The 19,302-nt window shown below is 36.1% G+C and overlaps 1 protein-coding gene across 2 annotated transcripts; it reads left to right on the forward strand.

Annotated features, from left to right (window-relative positions):
- The first annotated feature begins 714 nt into the window (after positions 1-714).
- On the forward strand, positions 715-11,258 carry EMB2016 (mRNA methyltransferase EMB2016). Of its 2 annotated transcripts, none has more exons than XM_079058429.1 (27): positions 715-914; positions 1,682-1,830; positions 2,117-2,205; positions 2,317-2,440; positions 2,513-3,142; positions 3,244-3,609; positions 3,691-3,780; positions 3,863-4,045; positions 4,112-4,253; positions 4,343-4,521; positions 4,611-4,696; positions 4,787-4,835; positions 4,959-5,025; positions 5,097-5,599; positions 5,672-5,771; positions 5,848-6,049; positions 6,136-6,352; positions 6,431-6,646; positions 6,719-6,928; positions 7,009-7,124; positions 7,205-7,274; positions 7,396-7,712; positions 7,786-7,918; positions 7,997-9,151; positions 9,836-10,354; positions 10,874-10,945; positions 11,045-11,258. In XM_079058429.1, the coding sequence occupies exons 2-27, from the start codon at positions 1,756-1,758 to the stop codon at positions 11,060-11,062; spliced, it is 5,928 nt and encodes a 1,975-aa protein (XP_078914555.1). In that variant the 5' UTR covers positions 715-914; positions 1,682-1,755; the 3' UTR covers positions 11,063-11,258. The 2 variants fall into 2 exon arrangements, with proteins under 2 accessions (XP_078914555.1, XP_078914556.1); XM_079058430.1 differs by having other exon boundaries at positions 9,839-10,354.
- The last annotated feature ends 8,044 nt before the right edge of the window (positions 11,259-19,302 follow it).

The following is a 19,302-nucleotide window of genomic DNA, read 5'->3' on the forward strand; positions in this document are numbered from 1 at the left end:
CTTTTCCTTTTTCAGTGCAAAGAGATATAGTCGTTGCTTGTTTTGCAGTCCACAATTTCATAAGGAAATGCGATATTCATGATGAGCTATTTATGGCGTTCGAGGAGAACAATGCTCAAGCACAAGGGGGAGAGAATGATGGCGAAAACGTACACGATATGGAATGGGGTTCACAAGGAAATGAATACATGAATAATTTGCGTGACCAGATTGCGAATCAATTGGGGTGAAATTAAATTTGTAGGATTTTATTTGGATTTTATTATGATTTTGTGGATTTAAAAATATTTATGTTTGATTTGGATTTGTGTTTAATTTTGATTTATGCTACATTTGGATTTTATATGGTGTTTATATTTTTTTAATACATATTTAAGAAATTTATTAGGTTATTTTCTAAATAAACAGTTGAATTCAATAAAAAATAAAACAGAAGGGTAAAATGGTCATTTTAATAATTCAGCACAACAATTCAGAGGTCCCAACCAAACAGCATGTTAAACATTCAACTCTTAAAATTTCAGACCCTCTTAGAAATTCAGACCTCTTAAAATTTCAAATCTTAAAAATTCACATCATGCCAAACAGCCCATATCTCCATCAAGTTTTTACCATTTAGTTATAACATAAATATTTAATTAAAATATTAAAATAAAAAATTAAAATAAAAAGGAAACACCCTCAACGTTGGTCTAGTATCGCCCGGTGCCCTAGTCCCCCGCTCGGATTCAAAGATCAGACTTACCAAATTACAGAAAGAAAATGGGGAAAATGTCATAAACCAAACGGAGTTAGGGCAGTTTCAATTGAGTGTGAGCGCGCCACATTCACTCGACCTCCTTCTCTATCTCCCAATTAAACCCCTCTCCCTTTTTTACTTCACTAATTTTGAATCGATAACGAACGAAGAACAGGTACTGTTTTTTATTTATTTATTTTTTTTCCTTTTCTTTTCTGCATTCAGTTCGATTGCTATGTGTGTATGTGATTGTTTTCTTGTAGTTTAACGTGTTCAGTTGACATCATTCTACTTATAATTCTTAGTTACCTTGCCACTTGTTTTTATCCCTATTCAATCCGGGGTTTTAGAATCCTTGTCTTTGAGTTATCTTGAACTGAAAGTAGTTGGTTTCTACTGGAAGAATCAAGTTTGGTGGTGAATTAGCTGCCTTAACTTGAATGATCATGACTTTAGCAGATCTCCATGGAGTTTTTCTTTGTCATTCTTGTTTCTAGATATTGTTTTTATGTTTGGTGCCAAACCTCGAGAACAATTTTCCAAATTTGATATCAGCATTGTTCTGTAGGTGGTGGTTGTAGTCTTTAATGTAGTCAGCACTTTTTTTTGAAAACTTCAGAATCATGATTAATTTGGAATTCGAGAAGGAAGTTATTGACTTCCAAACTTGAGTTAGATTTCTTTTTATGGGGAGAGATCTTCATCTTGCATGTAATGTAACTAAGATAGTGGTAACATGGTTATAGTCTGGTGTTTTCATATTGTACAAATCTTCAAGATCAAAGGACAACCACCCCTGAAACTGTTCAGGATCACCTTATTTCCATAGAAGTTAGTTACATGTTTGCTTTTGGAGTTACTATTAGATGACTGCATAACTATTTGAACTTACAAGAATAGAGTATGGATGAAATTGTTATTGTTTTTGTAAATGTTATACAGGTCACCTGAGTATTGCAAGTTAGTACAATCAAATTTTTTTCAGTGGGAGAAGGACCTTAATGCAATAATAACCAATGGGTCGTCCAGAACCTTCTGTGTTGTTTGCACAGACATTTACCCATGCACACCTTGATGAATATGTTGATGAGGTATGAACCTTGTTCTACTAATTCCTACATATATTTCACATGCAAACAGTTGGCATTTTTCAAATTGTTTCGAGTTTAAGTTCTTTGCTTTATCATGGCTATCTTTATGAAAGTTATTTGACCTCATGAAAGATTTAATCTAATATGAGTATATGAAATAAAAAGTAGCCTCAAGTTTTCTTTCAGTATGGATTTAAAGTTTCCCTCAGCAGCCAATAACAAAACTATTTTGAATTGGCATGTTCATAGTAATTTAGTGACCAATATCTTGCTATATTTTTTGCAGGTTATATTTTCTGAACCTGTTATTGTCAGTGCTTGTGAGTTTCTTGAGCAGAGCTCATCATCATCATCGCCTGCAGTAACACTTATGGGGTACACCATCCAACATATATGACCTATTTTTGTACATTAAATCTCATGAATAGCCTAAGCTTCAGTGTTATGTTTCAGTAAATCTCTTATGCCATTTTCTCTTGTGTATAGGGCCACTTCACCTCCTTCATTTGCTTTAGAGGTTTTTGTTCATTGTGAAGGGGAGGCAAGGTTTAGGCGACTATGTCAGCCTTTTTTGTATTCTCCTTCCTCTTCAAATGTCCTTGAAGTTGAGGTATTTATATAAATTATTTTAACAATGATATTGATACTCTTTCTTATATTCTAATACATTTATCATTTTCAGGCACTTGTAACAAGTCATTTGGTTGTAAGAGGAAGTTATCGCAGCCTTAGTTTGGTCATATATGGAAACACAGGGGAAGATCTTGGTCAATTCAACTTAGAAGTTGACTTAGACACCTCTTTGACCAATACTGTGTCTATTATAGAGGGTGACCTTGAAGACCTTCCTCCTGCTCTAAATCCTGCCAAGTCAGCCATTGAAGAACCTATATCTTCCCTCAAGTCATTGACTTTTAAACCTATTGCATCAGATATATCAGTCGACATGAAGCAGTTTCTACAACTATCTTTCAAGATTTTAGAGATGCCAAATAAAAGAGAAGATGCTTTGAATACAGTTGTTAATTCTCTTGTGTCTGCAGCAGTAACGTATTCAACTCAAACCTTGCAATGTGTATCCACAAGTCAACTTAGAGAGGTTGACCATGAAGAATCTTCCTTTGACTTTAGTCAAGCCAGAAAAGATCTCCTTGATATATTTCATACCCTTCTAACAACCTCATCACCTGAAAATTTGACACTCGAATCCGAGGGCGATTTGGTAACTTCCAAACAGTTGGTGGATACTTTAAGTCAACATTTTCTCATTTTCACTGATTCTGAAAGTCTCATACGTTCTCAGCTTCCACAGGTTATTTGCTCTCTTTCTCTCTGTTAGTTAAATTTGATGATGACTAATGTCTCAACTTGTAGTAATTACGAAACTGACCCTATGAGACTTTGTTTTCTCAGAGCAAGCTGCTCATGGTGTGGTTGAGTGCTGCACTTCTCTTATGTTCTTCTAAAGGGAGTTGCTTCAACTTTGTTAATGGAGGCTGCATGAAGCAACTGTGTGACATTTTTTCAAAAAACGTGCATTCTAGTGGTATCACATTGATGCTTCTTGGAGTTATAGAACAAGCTACTCGGTATTCTATTGGGTGTGAAGGGTTTCTAAATTGGTGGCCTCGTGAAGATGATAAGATGCCAGCTGGCACCAGTGAAGGGTATAATCAATTACTTAAATTGTTGATGCAAAAACAACGCCATGACATTGCTTCTCTTTCCACCTACATTCTCCATCGTATACGAACCTATGAAGTTGCTTCTAGATATGAGGTGTTCATTTTATTTATCTTTTTTTTCTTTTTAATCTTTTAATCTTTTGTTGGTTATTTACCTTTTTGGACATGCTTACAGTTTGCTGTACTACATGTGCTTGGAGGTAATGTTATGTCAGTGAAAATGGACATGCTTGCAAGTGCTAAACTCCAACTCAAAAAACTTTTGGTGAGTTACTTTTATGTTCTTTTTTCTTATTCTATTATAGTTCTTGTTTATTATTTATGTTTCTGACTAAATGTTTATGCAGAAATTGATAAATTCCAGCTCACTAGTTGAAGATCCTTCTCCAGTTGCAATCACAAGCAGATCACTTGTTCTTGGTGAAACTGATGGATTGTTGTCATACAAAGCTACAAGCAAGCTGATTACTTCATCAAATTGTCGCTTTATAAACTGGGATATTGACTCACATCTGCTTTTTCTTCTTAAGGTCTGTTTTTTTTAATTGTTTGTTTCAAGATATTCATTATTTAATTAATTTAATTTTGCTATACAGGAAAGGGGTTTTCTTCCTCTCTCTGCTGCACTTCTATCATCTTCTACACTGCGTTCTGAAGTGGGGCATGCTATGGAATTATTTATGGATATCACATCATACATTGAATCCATAGTTCTTTCACTTGTTTTTTGTCGCTCAGGTTTCTTACATGATGCTGTTATTACTATTTTGACCTCTGTTTTTCTTCCCCTTAGTGTTTATATTCTCTTTGTTTTGTTACTTGACCAGGGTTAATGTTCCTTCTGCTTGACCCTGAGCTCTCAACCACAGTTATTCTTGCCCTAAATGGATCTGATTCAAAGATTCAAGAGTCTATTCCTCTTCGTTATGCATCTGTTTTAATATCCAAAGGCTTTTTTTGTCGTCCACGTGAAATTGGAGTAGTTTTGAAGACACATCTGAGAGTGGTTAGTATCAAATGTTTGTTTGAAATTTGTTTTATTTATTCTAATTCCTTCTCTTTTCCCATTTTCTCCCTTTTCCACTTCTTATTCAGATGAATGTAATAGATCGTCTGATTACATCAGAGCCACATTCTGAAGAACTTTTATGGGGCTTATGGGAGCTTTGCTGTGTTTCCAGGTGTGATATATTAACTATTAAAAATCTTTAAATGATATTAAACCCCAAAAAAATTTCTAGTGGTTAATGCTTTTGTAAAATATTTTGCAGGTCTGATTGTGGACGCCAGGCTTTGTTGGCCATAGGACATTTTCCAGAGGTGGGCCCATTATGAAATCTATAGTTCCTTTGTTGAAAACAAAATACTTATTAAGGTTGTTTTTTGTTTCATGTATCCCTATTTTTTACTTTCCTTACTTTTTTTTTTCTTTTTTGTTTTCAGGTTGTTTCAGTTTTGATTGCTGCGTTACATTCTGTCAAAGAACTAGAACCAGTCTCTGTAAACAACGGTAATTCCTATTTTGCCCTTGTAGAAGTTCTCCTTTCACTCGTTTTCTAATTCTCAATACTAAATATTTAGGGACTTCACCTTCACCATTAAATCTTGCCATCTTTCACTCTGCTGTTGAGATCTTTGAAGTCATGGTTGTTGACACCACATCATCATCCCTAACCTCATGGATTTCACACGCCAAAGAGCTTCACAAAGCCTTACATTCATCCTCACCTGGATCCAACAGAAAAGACGCCCCCACAAGACTTTTGGAATTAATCGATGCTGCTGTAGTCTACCATAAAAATGGAGCTATTGGGCTCTTAAGATACTCTGCTGTTTTAGCTTCTGGTGGAGATGCACACATGGCATCCACAAACATTCTAGCATGTGATGAAAATCATGAAATGGATGTTGACAACGTTGTTGGTGTTGGCGATGCTTCCGGAACCTCTGATGGAAATGTAATCGATTCTCTTTTAGGGAAACCAATCACTGAGTCAAGATTTTTAGGCTTTACTCTTCGTGACTCCTCTGTTGCTCAACTCACAACTGCTTTCCGTATTTTAGCCTTCATTTCCGAAAATTCAGTAAGTAATTCTTTATCTTTATCTTTTTTTTTTCCTTTGAAATTAACTAACAAATGTTTTGATTGGATTAAGGTTGTTGCTGGTGCTTTGTACGATGAAGGTGCTGTGATGGTTGTTCATGCAGTTCTTATTGATTGTAAACTAATGCTTGAGAAATCCTCAAACAACTATGGTTAGTATTTTACTCTTGTTTATATACACATAATTAATTGCAATATATTTACAGTTTTTTTATTCACTTTGAGCAGATTACCTTGTTGATGAGGGAACAGAGTGCAATCCTACTTCAGACATATTGCTTGAAAGAAACCGTGAACAGAATGTAGTTGATCTCTTAGTTCCTTGTTTGTCACTACTGATTAACTTGTTGCACAAGTTAAAGGATACAAAAGAGCAACACAGAAACAAAAAACTCATGAAGGCTCTTTTACATTTGCATCGGGAACTCAGGTAGTAGTTTATACTTTATCATGCTCAGTATTTTAATTTAAATATTAGAAATTATATTCTTTTTCTTATATATTTATGTTTTGCAGCCCAAAGTTAGCTGCGTGTGTAGTTGATTTATCTTACCCTTATCCCGATTTTGCCCTTGGATTCGAAGCTGTTTGCCATCTTCTTGTATCTGCACTTGCTTGTTGGCCTGTATATGGTTGGACTCCTACTCTTTTTCATTTTCTTCTTGATAGTCTACACGCCACGTCATTGCTAGCAATGGGCCCCAAAGAAACTTGTAGTTTGCTTTTCCTTTTGGTAAGTTGTCAATTTTTACTTTTTTCTTTTTTGTTTTAAAAAAGTAATAATATCTTTTTCTTTTTTATATTTTGCTAGAATGATTTCTTACCTGATGAAGGCATCTCACTTTGGAAAAACGGAATGCCAATGTTGAGTGCTTTTCGCCAGCTGGCAGTTGCAACACTGTTGGGCCCCGAAAAGGAGAGAGAAATCAACTGGTACTTACAGCCTGGACATAAGGAGAAGCTGATTGGACAGTTGACACCAATTCTTCACAAGATTTCAGAGATTGTTTTACATTGTGCTATTAGTGTAAGTAAAATTACTCCCTTTCATATTATTTTCTTCTTTTTTTTTTCACTTTAGGATTTTCTTAACAAACAGGCATTGGTTGTTATACAAGACATGTTGAGGATTTTTATTGTACGCGTGGCATGTGTACATGCTGACAGCGCAGCCATACTTTTGAGGCCTATGATACTTTATATAGATGAGTGGCTTTCAGATCCATCTGCTTTAACTGATACAGAGGCATATAAAGTTCAAAGATTGCTTGATTTTCTTGCTAGCTTACTTGAACATCCACGTGCCAAGGTATTCTTTTATTTTATTTATGAAGTTGCTTAAAAGTTAATATTTGTTTGTTTTTAATGATTTATACTTTTTTTTGACAGCCAATACTGTTGAGTGAAGGGGCTGTTCAGATGTTATCTAAAGTTCTTAATACTTCACACAAGCTTAGTTGGTGCATCCCTGTGTGTAGGTCAATTTCTCTACTATCTGATTCTAGGTGAGTTTTTTTTTTTTTTTTTTTTTGTTAATATTTTTCTTAGCTATATCTATTAAGAATAATCTTTGATTTTTTTTTAGGAACAATGCAAAGATATTGACAGCAGAGGATTGTTCATTGCTTTTATTCAATCTTTTCAGGCTTGTCAAGGTAGGTTACTGCACAATGCTACTTATTCTCAGTTTGGGCAAATTGCAGGAAATAACAACTTACTTTACTCTTTTTATTTTTTCAATTTCATCTGATCTAATGATCCTTTTTATTTTTCCAGTTTCTTCCAGTTGGAAAAGAGTTAGTTGCGTGTCTATCAGCCTTCAAAGATTTGGGTTCCTCATCAGAAGGGCAAAATGGTCTTTTCTCAATTTTCTCACAAGTTCAATCCTTGTATGAAGAATCCGAACACGAAAACAGCCCATTAATTGATGGAAAGTTTGATCTCATTGAATTAAACAAAGCTCCTCCTTTGCTATTTTGCTTGAGAACTTTATTAAACTCCATTGAAACAGAAGATATTCCATCAGCTTCGTTGATAGAAGCCATTGAAGCTCTTTCATCAGGAGCTTTAAACTTTTGCATGGATAAAAAAAGGTCAGTTTCGTTTCAACAAATTTATCAAATATTTAATGCTCCATTTTAATTTTTAACACCTCCTTTTACACAGCTTGAACCTCAAGATGGTTAATCCAGTAAAATACCTGTTTGGACTTCCTTGTGGTATAAGTAATGCAAACAACTCTTCAGAGGAAAACATCAAATACATCCTTAAGTTGACATCTTTCACATCTTCTCCTCAGGTATGTATTCTAGCACTTTCCATTAATAGAAACTGCATAAATATAAGAACTCAATGTTTTGTTACCCATGAAATGCAGGTTAATGAATACGCAGACTCGTTATCACGTTTACTGCAAACGCCTAACGAATCATTGAAGCCAGATGTTATTTTGAGTGTTGTCGAGGAATCATTATTCCCAAAACGCCCCTCGAAGATACAAAAAATTTCAAATTTCACCCTCGACAGGGCCGAACATTACAATTTAAACACATACGGGGACAAATTCACATGGGAATGCCCCGAGAATTTACGCGATAAAACGGGTCAATCTCTGAGAAGAAAACTCACTCCTTTAGAAGGAACAAACAGGCGTCCTAGGGTCGAAAATGCCCCTGCTGAAAACACAAACCAAAGTCTGTTTTCTAGAGGTCCCGGAGGACAATTCACTACCCCTGTGGGTCCCACACGTAGGGACACGTTTAGGCTCCGAAAGCCCAACACTAGCAGACCTCCTTCTATGCATGTAGATGACTATGTAGCTAGAGAGAGAAACGATGGGACTACTACTAGCTCTAATGTGATTTCGGTTCCGAGGGTGGGATCCAGTAGTGGCAGACCACCGTCTATCCATGTGGATGAGTTCATGGCACGTGAAAGAGAACGCCAGAATCCCATGATGGGAGTAGTGAAAAACACCACCCCTCCGGAGAGTGAAACAAATTCAGAAAAATTGAATAAATCAAAACAGATTAAACCGGATTTAGACGACGATCTTCAGGGAGTTAATATAGTCTTTGGTGGAGAGGAATCGGAATCAGAATCGGATGACAGGTTGCCGTTTCCACAACCGGATGATAATTTACAGCAACCGGAATCCGTGATTCCGGAGCAGAATTCTCCTCGTTCGATTGTTGAAGAGACGGAAAGTGATGCCAATGAAAGCAGCAGACATTTTGATGAGAAAAGTCAAAGTGATTTCTCATCGAGGATATCGGTTTCGCGCCCTGAAATGTCGTTGACACGCGAACCGAGTATTTCTTCCGAGAAGAAACCGTATTTTGACCTTCCGGAAGATTCTAGAAACGCTCAAATGACATCGAAAACTTCCGGGTTTTCATCCGGGTCTAATTTTAAGAACCCTAATTTGTATTATGACCAAAAATTTCCGTTAGCACAACCGCCTCTTCCTCCAATGCCGCCACCACCTACCGTCATGCGTGATGCTCAGCCTCCAATGCCGCCAGGGTTTCATGTAAGAAAAATTTGTTACTAAATATTCTGATTTTCTTTAGTTGCTAAGCTAACTCTTTTTGATATTTTTGAGTAAATTTGTATATTTTCTCATTTTTGGTCCCAAAATGTTTTCTCTTGCAATTTTGATAATTTATTTTAGGGTTTTGTAATAATGTTTTTGCTTTCCAAGAAAATGACTATTTGTGGGATCAAAATTGCAAAAGTCAGCTGTACTCAGGGACCAAAAATAGTCATTTTACTTGGGAAAGGGACCAAATTAGTTAGAGCCATAAATGTGGACCAAAATTGCAAGAAAAAACGTTTTGGGACCAAAATTGCAAAAATCAGCTATACCTATACTCTTTTTTATATTATCGAGTAAATTATACTTTTGGTCCCTGAGTATAGCTGATTTTTGCAATTTTGGTCCGAAAAAACTTCTCTTGCAATTTTGGTCATTTATTTGAGGTTTTTGTAACGTTTTATCCCTTGTTCCATGAAAATGACTAATTTTGGGACCAAAATTGCAAAAATCAACCATACTAAGGGGGACCAAAAAGTAGTCATTAAGGACTAAATTTTTTACAAGAACCTCAAATGAGGACCAGAATTGCTAGAAAAACATTTCGGGACTAAAATTGCAAAATTCAACTATACTCGGGAACCAAAATTGTAAAATGTAATTTATTTCATATTCTTTTAGCAGGCACACTCTGAATACGCAAGGACGTCTGGTGGGCCCATGAGGCCACAACCACCTCTTCCGCCTACCCCGCCGCCTTACACCGCCGCCTCCTCTTTATCATCTCTATCGTCTTACCCTCCACCACCATTGATGCCGCCAATGATTTACAACAGACCTTCTATTCCTTACAACATGTATGGAACTAATCCGACCCAACAAAATCAAGGTGAAAACCAATTCACACAGTTGCAGCCATTACAGCCACCTCAACTCTCCCGCCCTCCTCAGCCACAGCCGCCACCTCAGCATCTTAGGCCACCGGGTCCCGCTTTGACACAGTTGGATCATGTTCAAATGCAGATGGGTCAATCGAGTCATGTCTATTATCAAACCATGCAACAAGGGCATAATAGTAATCTTCAACAACACACTCAGTTGGATCCTCAACCACAAGGGCATAATAGTAATCTTCTTCAGCAACAAGATGCTAGTTCCTTGTCTCTCCAGCATATTTTCAGTTCCCCTCAAGCCATTCAGGTATTCCATTTTTTATAGTAAGTTACATTTTTAGTCTCTGAGTATAGCTGATTTTTTGCAATTTTGGTCCTTATTCCAATATTTTTGTGACCAAAATTGCAAAAGTCAACCATACTCAGGGACCAAAAGAAGTCATTTATTTGAAACAAGAACCAAAAATGCTAGAACCTCAATGAAGGACCAAAGTTGCAAAAGAAAACTTTTTGGGACCAAAGTTGCAACAAATAGATATATATTCAGGGAACAAAGATGTAATCTACTCACTTTTTAAACTATTTCTTGTTTCTTAGAGTAAATTACTCTAAGAAATCTATTCTAGTCATTTAACTTACATTTAACTTAAAACAGGGACGAAAAGCTACAAAAACCTCAAATAAGGAACAAAATTGCAAAATACAACTTTTTGAGACCAAAAATTGAAAAATTCATCTATATCTAGGGACCAAAAATGTAACTTTCATAGAAAAAAATATTCGGTATTTGTCTAATGGAACATTCATTATGTTTTGTTATTTGTAGGATCTGTTAGGTGATCGTGAAAAACTTGTTCAGCTTCTAGAACAACACCCAAAGTTGATGCAAATGCTTCAGGTTTGATATTTTTCTTACTCTATTATTATTAATTCCAATTTTTTTGAAGAGTCAGAAATGATATTTTGATTTTTTGTTTATATATTTATAAATATGCAGGATAAATTACATGGTTGACATTTTTCAAAAGAGAAAAAGTGCTTGGAATCAATCACTTGGGTGTTTTTATTTCATTTTTTTTGTTCTCTAGAATTATGAGTTTATGTGTTCGTATGAGCTTCATGTTCCGGTGGTGTATACAGAGTCATATACTATTGTTGTAAATTAATTTTTACGGCATGAAATTGTAATTAACAGCTAACCCTTTCATTTATCCTTTTTACTTTCTTCACATAAGTAAATCATATAATTAGTTTTGGTCCTTGAGCAAAATTCTCTTAGATTTGGAAAAGGAACTAAAGTAATTGTTCATTTGCTTTGATTTCAAAAGAATAAAGTATATAATGTTGATATTTTTGTGCGACTATGTAATTAAAATTCACATAATATCATTTGCAAAGATGCAACCTTCCATAGTGTGGTAATAAACATCGTAGGGAGAATCATTATTCATGGTGGGTCAGGCACGAATATAAAGGTGGCCAACATTCTTATTTCTTATCTTCATATCTTCATATGTCAACTAGTGGATATGTTTAAGATACGTATGAGTTGGTTCAACAACTAGTTTGTCACATTTTAATGGCCCAAAAATTCAATCTTGTAAGCAATTGCCATTGATCTTCTTTAAACTACAAAAAAGTTACCTTTGGTGGGAGCTTGATAAAATTTATGTCTTCCTCAAAGGAATCCATACAAGATCACATTCATGATGAACACCAAGTCTCTCGGTGAATATCTTTCATCCATCTTGATTTCTTCTCCTGAAATACATACCACATCACGAACCAGAAAATGATACATCTTACAATTGACATATAACTTTTGTTCACGAACAACTATTTAAACTTGGTGAAGATAAGAAAGATGTTCCTCAATAGTTTTTCTACTGTAAAATCAAAATATCATCAAAGTAAACCATCAAGACAATTGCCAATACTAGCTCCACGACCACGAATCATCAATTCAGTCATTCATACGATTTGCTTTGATATCAAATGATGACTAAACAATCAGATTGTATGTCCATTTACAACCAAAACAGACACAAAGAAAAGTATAAGACAAACCCAATACATTTTTTATTAATAAAGTTCAACCCCAAAATAACTTAGAAAAACAAAATACTTATATGAGAATAAAATAAACTTCTTTCCATAACCCTAGCAAATCGAAATTGATTATAATGACTCTACCCAATTATCTAATCTAAATAAAATATAAATACAAAAGATTCATAAAATCATAAATTATTACGAATGAATGTCATTTTAAGCCATAAACAATCCCAAATGGCTAAAAAACACCATGATGAGTTTTGCTAATTAGCGTGTTTCCCATTGTAGTCAAAGATAGAAAAATTTGAAGCTGTGATGTGTAATCAAATATAGAAAAATTTGGAGCTGTAAATGGGTCGATGAGTAGAAATTTGCAACGTACTTTGGCAGTATTCAAGTGAATGCAAAATCATTTGAAGAGCACCGTAATTCATAGTGCAAATTACATGGGTCGTGTTTTAATCAGAGTAATTAAAATTAGGTTTCATGATTTCGCTTGGAAACATCGTCTTAGAAAATCATTTGGGCACATTATCTTGGCATTTTGTAAGCCAAATTTACATTCTAATTTCTGTTTTAGACTTGCAATAGTTTTTAGCTATTTTAGGCTAAAAACCTAATTATGGTTTTGTTGTAATCATATTTCGAATTAACAGGTAAGCAAAATAATCGTATTTCGAATTAACACGTAAGCAAAGTAACCGGCTCATCTAGTTGCCTTGCTCAAAATGGTGTAATTGACATGTAATTTGAAACTTTAAAGACTAATTGCGTAAAAAAAAACCTTAGTGACCAATTCGGGTCAAAACCAAAATTTTACTGTGCTACGGTGTCATTTTTTCTTATTACATGTTTTACACCCTATTTTCAAAAGGAAAAAGTGCTAATTGGAAATCTTTTTCTCTCCAAAAGTATGAGTTGTGTGTTTTATGTGGTGTATACATATAAAGGAGTTAAGTATTTCTTTGAAACCCTTTCTGTAAATATGTAATTAAGTCCAATCTACATTTTATCTATGCCATCAATTTCTTGAAAACTTTAGTTAAATAATTTATTATAGGTTGATTAAACCTATTTCTTTATATGATTGATCCGTCAACGATTATTGATAAGCTTCTAGCAAAAGAAGAGACGTTAACTAAATCAAATTATAAAGTAGAATATAATAAAAAATTATCAAATTTAACCTTATGATTATGACTTTAATCTGGAAATTTGAAAAGTATTGTCATAGGGATGGGCGGAATCTTGAGTACACATATTTTGCATTAAATTAATCAAGTTCACATTTGTCAAAACTTCAATAAGAAATTTGTAATTATTTAAATAATCCATTTCTTTTAGATTCTAATTTGAAAGTTTGAATCAGGAAAATACTTTAATGAGAAAAACGTTTTAGAGCAAAATGCAAACATGTAATAACAATAAAAAAACTAAAGCATAACAATTTGTTGATAATAATTAATCAACTGTATAATTAATAGTCAAGTAAGTTGATCATCATGTACATATTTTATTTCTTGAATACTCATTCTAGTAATCACTACATAACTTTAATAGATTAACAATCTATAGATCAACATTTATAGAGAGAGATAGTATTAAAGGTGTATATTGATTACTTTGAATACGTATACACTAGTGAAATATATAGACAGAGTAAACTAACATACATGAGCTAATCTAGGAATGATTACAAATAAATTACAACTAGTATTGACTAATATTTACACATAAATAATCTAAATATATAAAAGATTTAATGATATATTAGCTCTTAATACGCCCCTGCAAGATGAATGATCCATCAGAGACTCCAATCTTGGAATGTAAACGTTGGAAGGGACCACATGTAAGAGGTTTGGTCAAGGCATCATCCAACTGATCAAAAGAGTTGATGTGGTGAACTAGCAAGGAGCCATCCATGACTTTTTCCCGAACAAAATGGTAATCTAGTGCAACGTGCTTCATGCGGGAGTGATAAACTGGGTTAGCACATGAGTATGTATCTCTTGTATTGTAACAGTATAAGATAGGAGGTTGCGAGGAATGGATTCCCAAATCGAGCAAAAGGTTTTGAACCCATGCCACTTCGTATACTGCATTAGCCAATGCTTTATATTCTGCTTCAGTGGACGATCTAGAAACCGACTTTTGACGAGCGGACCGCCATGAGATAATGTTGGAGGCAAGATATAACAGGTAAGCGGTGGTGAAGCGACCTACACATTTAATTCCTCCCCAATCAGAGTCAGAGAAGGCTTTGAGATCCATGGATGACCCATGACGGAGAAAGAGACCATGATGGATTGTGCCTTCTAAATATATGAGAATTCTTTTTAATGAATGCCAATGAATTTCGAGGGAGAGTGCATGAACTGTGATAGCTTATTGACAGAAAAAGAGATATTTGTTCTTGTGAATGCCAAGTACTGAAGGGAGCCCACTAACTTCCGATAGGGTGTTGGATCAATGCTTGAGGATATGTCTTGGTATTTGAGAGTAACTGAAGAGTTTAATAGGGTTGCTACCTCCTTCGCTCCATCCATGTGAAAATGTTCCAAAATATCCTGAATATGTCGATGTTGAGAGAGAAAGAGACCATTGGGTGTGGGTATGACTTCAACACCAAAGAAGTGGTGAAGAGAACCAAGATCTTTGATGGAAAAACGTTTGGCTAAGCTGGAAATAAAATCATCTAGGAAGGAGTTATTGTTGCCAGTGAGAACTAAATCATCTATATATACAAGGAGATAGCTAAGTGCTCCGTTGTGGTTGTAGATAAAGAGAGATGGATCAACCCTAGATTTACAAAAAACCAACATAAAGAAGGAAGGCGGTGAGCTCAATGTACCATGTTCGCGGGGCTTGTTTAAGGCCATAAAGAGATATTTTTTAGTTTGCAAATATGAGAGGGAAATTAAGGATGAACAAAGCCTAAGGGTTGACTCATAACGAATTCCTCATGAAGCGTGCCATGTAAAAAGTCATTGTTAACATCCATTTGTCGGAGTGGCCAATGGTAAGAAAGGGCTATGGAAAGGACTGTACGAATAGTGTCTGGTTTGGTGACAAGGATCAAGGTGTCACAGTAGTCCTTACCATATTGTTGAAGAAACCCTTTGGCAACCAAGCGGGATTTGTATTTTAAGATGGAACCATCTGGGTTGCGTTTGATTCGAAAAATGCATTTGCATCCAATTGGAGAATGAGAGGCTTTAGGAACTAGTCCCCATGTACCATTTTGGATCAAGGCATTGAATTCTTGATCAATGGAATGATGCCATTGTGGATCTTTAAGAGCTTGAGTATGAGTAGTAGGTTCATCAGTAGTTGGAATTGGGTGTAGTGTGGCTGAATTGACAAAGGATGGGTTGAAATATTTTGGATTTTGTTTGTGAATGCCGGGTAGAGTAGGTTGTGGAGGAGAAGGAGTGGGGCTGTTGTGAGGAGTTGAGATAGCAGAGAAGTCTGAGCTGGGTGAAGAGGAAGTAGGTAATGAGGGTGAGGTATCGGGTGTAAAGCGGTGAATAGTTTTGTTGAGAGAGATATTTAGAGGAATGGATGTGGAGGTTTCTGTGACAGGAGGAGGATGAGGAGTGGGTGATGTGGGAGGTGTGGTTGATGTTTTTGATTCAGTTGTAGGTGTGGTGGGTGGAGTGAGAAAATGATCAGGTGTGGGAAGAGGTTCTTCATATGGGACTTGAGTGGAAGGAAATTGATCAGTGAGAAACTCGACATGGCGAGAGTGATACAAACGACGTGTTTTAAGGTCAAAGCATTTAAAGGCTGACTTGGAAGAGGAGTAGCCAAGAAATATACATGGAGCTGATCATGGTTTTAATTTGGATGATGTATACGGACGAAGCCATGCGTAGCATAAACATCCAAAGGGTTTGAGTTTGGAGCAGTTTGGGGTTTTCTTAAAGAGACACTTATATGGAGATTTATTGTTTGAAATAGAAGTTGGAAGTCTATTTATGAGGTACACGACTGTTTGAAAAGAGTGGGACCAGAAGGACAGGGGAAGTTAGTGAAGTAATGCTAACCCTATTTCAACAATGTGTCTATGCCAACATTCATCAATTCCATTTTGCTCAGGGGTATGTGGTGGATTGGTGTAGTGAGAGATACAATGAGATTGAAGAAATGGGAGGAGCCCTTGATATTCACCACCATTGTTGCTAAATAAAGATTTAATCGGGTGTTGAATTTTTTTTCAACAAGTAATTTGAATTGAGGGAATAGTTTAGCAACATCACTTTTGTGTTTCATAGGATACAACCAGATGTATTTGGTGAAATAGTTGACAAAGATGACATAGTAAGTAAAGTTTTCTGTGGATTTTTTAACTGGGCCCCACACATATGAATATATCAATTGAATAGGCTGAGTGGCAACAAATGAGTTTGACCAAATGGCAACTTATGACTTTTATTGATTGAAAATGAAGGGAAATGAACGTTGCTAGCAAAATTAGAACCAAAACCTAACTTAGAAATAATAGACTTAAAAACTTGAAGAGAGGGATGACCGAGTTGGTGATGGAGACCAATTGGGGAGCTCTTAAGTGTAGCATGGATTTGGAGTCTGGGAGATAAGCGAGTGTGGTAGATCCCTTCAGTTTTCTCACCTCGCAGTAGACGTGCCCCCTTACATAGATCATTCACAAAGAAATGAGATGGAAAGAATTCCACCGAAACTGAATTAGTATCACATAATTGAGAAAGGAATACAAGGTTCCTGTGTAATCTAGGAACATGTAAAACATTGGATAACAACAATTTCTTGTGAGGTGTGTTTATATATATGTTTCCAGTATGAGAGATAGGTAAATATGTACCGTCCCATGGATAATTTCATCAGGACCACCATATTCAGAAACACTATGGAGGTTGTTGCGTTCTGCTGTTACATGATTTGAGGATCTAGTGTCAAGAGCCACGAGGGGGAGGTAGGTGCTGAGGTCGTTATATTTGCAACAGAGGTTGATGTCTTTATAGGGCTTGTGGTTACATTGTTATCATGCAGAAAACAAGAAAGTTTGCGTCACTCTCGTGTGATATGCCCTGGGATGTTGCAATATTGAAAAAAACCATTATTTATGTTAGAGCGATTTCCAATTACATTAGAACCCGACCATTTGGATTGATGTGCACTTTTTGATTGACAAGAGGAATAGGACCGGTGTAACACTCAGATTCAGGTATGTTACCTTTTAGTCCTTGGGATGATAATTTTATTGTGAAAAAGGTCCCTTCGTATACTGGGCGTACGTCTATGTATGCTTAGCGTACATGAGCATGTGGAGTCGGGACAATGAGCCACGTACGCATGGCGTACGAAGTGTACGCGAGGCGTACGTATCCAGTTGCTAAAATCCTAATTTTAGGGCATGATCCCTATTTAAGCTCACTTATGACCCTTGGACCCTCACTCTTATCAGCCTCCACTGCCTTTAAACGTCCCAAAAACCCTAGTTGTCATTGAGAGTGATCTTTGAGCTTGAAAGTGACTTTTGTGACCTTTTTGGTGTGTTTGCAAGAAGAAAAAGTTGGTGAGCAAGCCTTGGACGTGGTTGAGCTTCAAGATCCTGAATCTACATCATCTTAGAAGGCTTTTGGAGGTAAAAAGCTCATATCTTGTTGATGCTTTTGATAATTAGAGTTAGGGTTTGCTTATAAGTTCATATTTGGTCCATGGACTCTCTTTTGTGAGTTTGGGAAACTCCAGAAGCTAGAGATGCTAGATCTTAGTCCCTTTGGCATGTTAGAAGCATAAAAATGTTATGTTGGTGGTGGATATGAAGACATGCATAAATCTAGGTCCTTTAAGTAAGCTTTGATGATAAAAAATGGTTGTTGGACTCCTATAAGCCATGCTAAGGCATAAAGTTGCCAACTTTATGCCCTAGGACCCTCTTAATGACAGATATCTGGTAGTGAGATTAAGTGACTGCATGACTTAAGCACCAAATGGCTGAATGTGTTGAGCAGCGCAGTACGCTGGGCGTACCAAGGTGTACACATCGCGTACTGCATGGCGGGCTTGTACGCTGAGCATACTGGGATTACACTGTGCGCACGCTCCCAATGAGCTATTGGGCTTGTGTTGGACTCTTGGGTCATTTGGTTCCTATTTGGTTTTGGGCCTTGATCTGTTTAGAGTAGGCGGACCTCTGAAATTGCTATTGGGCCTTAAGTGGCGTAGTTGGGCCTTTTGATGCCTTGGAGTCCGTTATTGCATTTGGGCCAAGAATAGCTAGGCCCATTAAGGGGATAAAGCATTTGAGCCCTTATTTTAGGAGTTGTACTTAGGGCTTAGGTGTAACAACCCGTTATTTCGACTCTATGTAATAGTATAGATCAATAATAAAGAGAAATTTTTGTATACTATGTGCATTTACATAATCGACCCTCAAAAATGAAATGTTAAACAAACTTATTTGGGATGAATATAGTGGTAGAAATCGTGTCAAGGATTCCAAAAATATAAAGAATGCCCAAATCCGAGTCATAACAAAGAAGTAATGACCTATCGAAAATCCGCGACAAAACCGACAAAACACTGTTTAACGTAAAAAGTGAATTTTCAATAAAATGATTTTAACCTTAACTATCTAAATGAAAGTTATAGTACACGTTAAACCGAGAGTGTCCATAAAAAGAACGACTAAATCTGACTTCGTATGAAGAAGTTATGATTTTTCGAAGTTTCGACACAACAGTACGCAGCCCAAAACTCGAAATTTAGATCGAGCAACTTTTGGCCAAAACAACCTAAACGAGAATTGTAGATCTTATCAAAATAAATTCAACGGTAAAAAGACAGACAAAAACGGACGTCGGATGAAGAAGTTATGAATTTTTAACGGACTTTTCGTGTCCCGGCCTGTTAAAAATATAACTTTAAAAATAAAGTCAAAATTAGCCGATAGAGTCTAAACGAAAGTTGTAGAGCATGGTCTCACCTACGCGTGGATATAAAGAACATCAAAAACAGAGTTTGTATGCAAAAGATATGAAATTTTGAAGTTTGGAAAAAGGAAGTACGCCCTGCGTACATGAGTACGCCCAGCGTACTCGGAAGCAAGGTCTCGGATTGTCCACGTAGCCTCTTTCTTCGCAAGTGACACGTATCTCGCTCAATCGACGCGTCCGAAGCCAGGTGGCCACTACGCCCAACGTACGAAAAGATTAC

Source organism: Lactuca virosa, chromosome 6 (assembly GCF_052849685.1).
Source record: "Lactuca virosa cultivar CGN04683 chromosome 6, Lactuca_virosa_CGN04683_v6, whole genome shotgun sequence".
NCBI lineage: Eukaryota > Viridiplantae > Streptophyta > Magnoliopsida > Asterales > Asteraceae > Lactuca > Lactuca virosa.

Excerpts from the sequence above, each read along its gene's own strand:
- EMB2016 (XM_079058429.1), top strand. The coding sequence starts at position 1,756 with ATGGGTCGTCCAGAACCTTCTGTGTTGTTTGCACAGACATTTACCCAT. Across the intron at positions 4,254-4,342 it reads ACTTGTTTTTTGTCGCTCAG|GGTTAATGTTCCTTCTGCTT; the intron begins GTTTCTTACATG and ends TTACTTGACCAG. Across the intron at positions 4,522-4,610 it reads TGAAGACACATCTGAGAGTG|ATGAATGTAATAGATCGTCT; the intron begins GTTAGTATCAAA and ends CTTCTTATTCAG.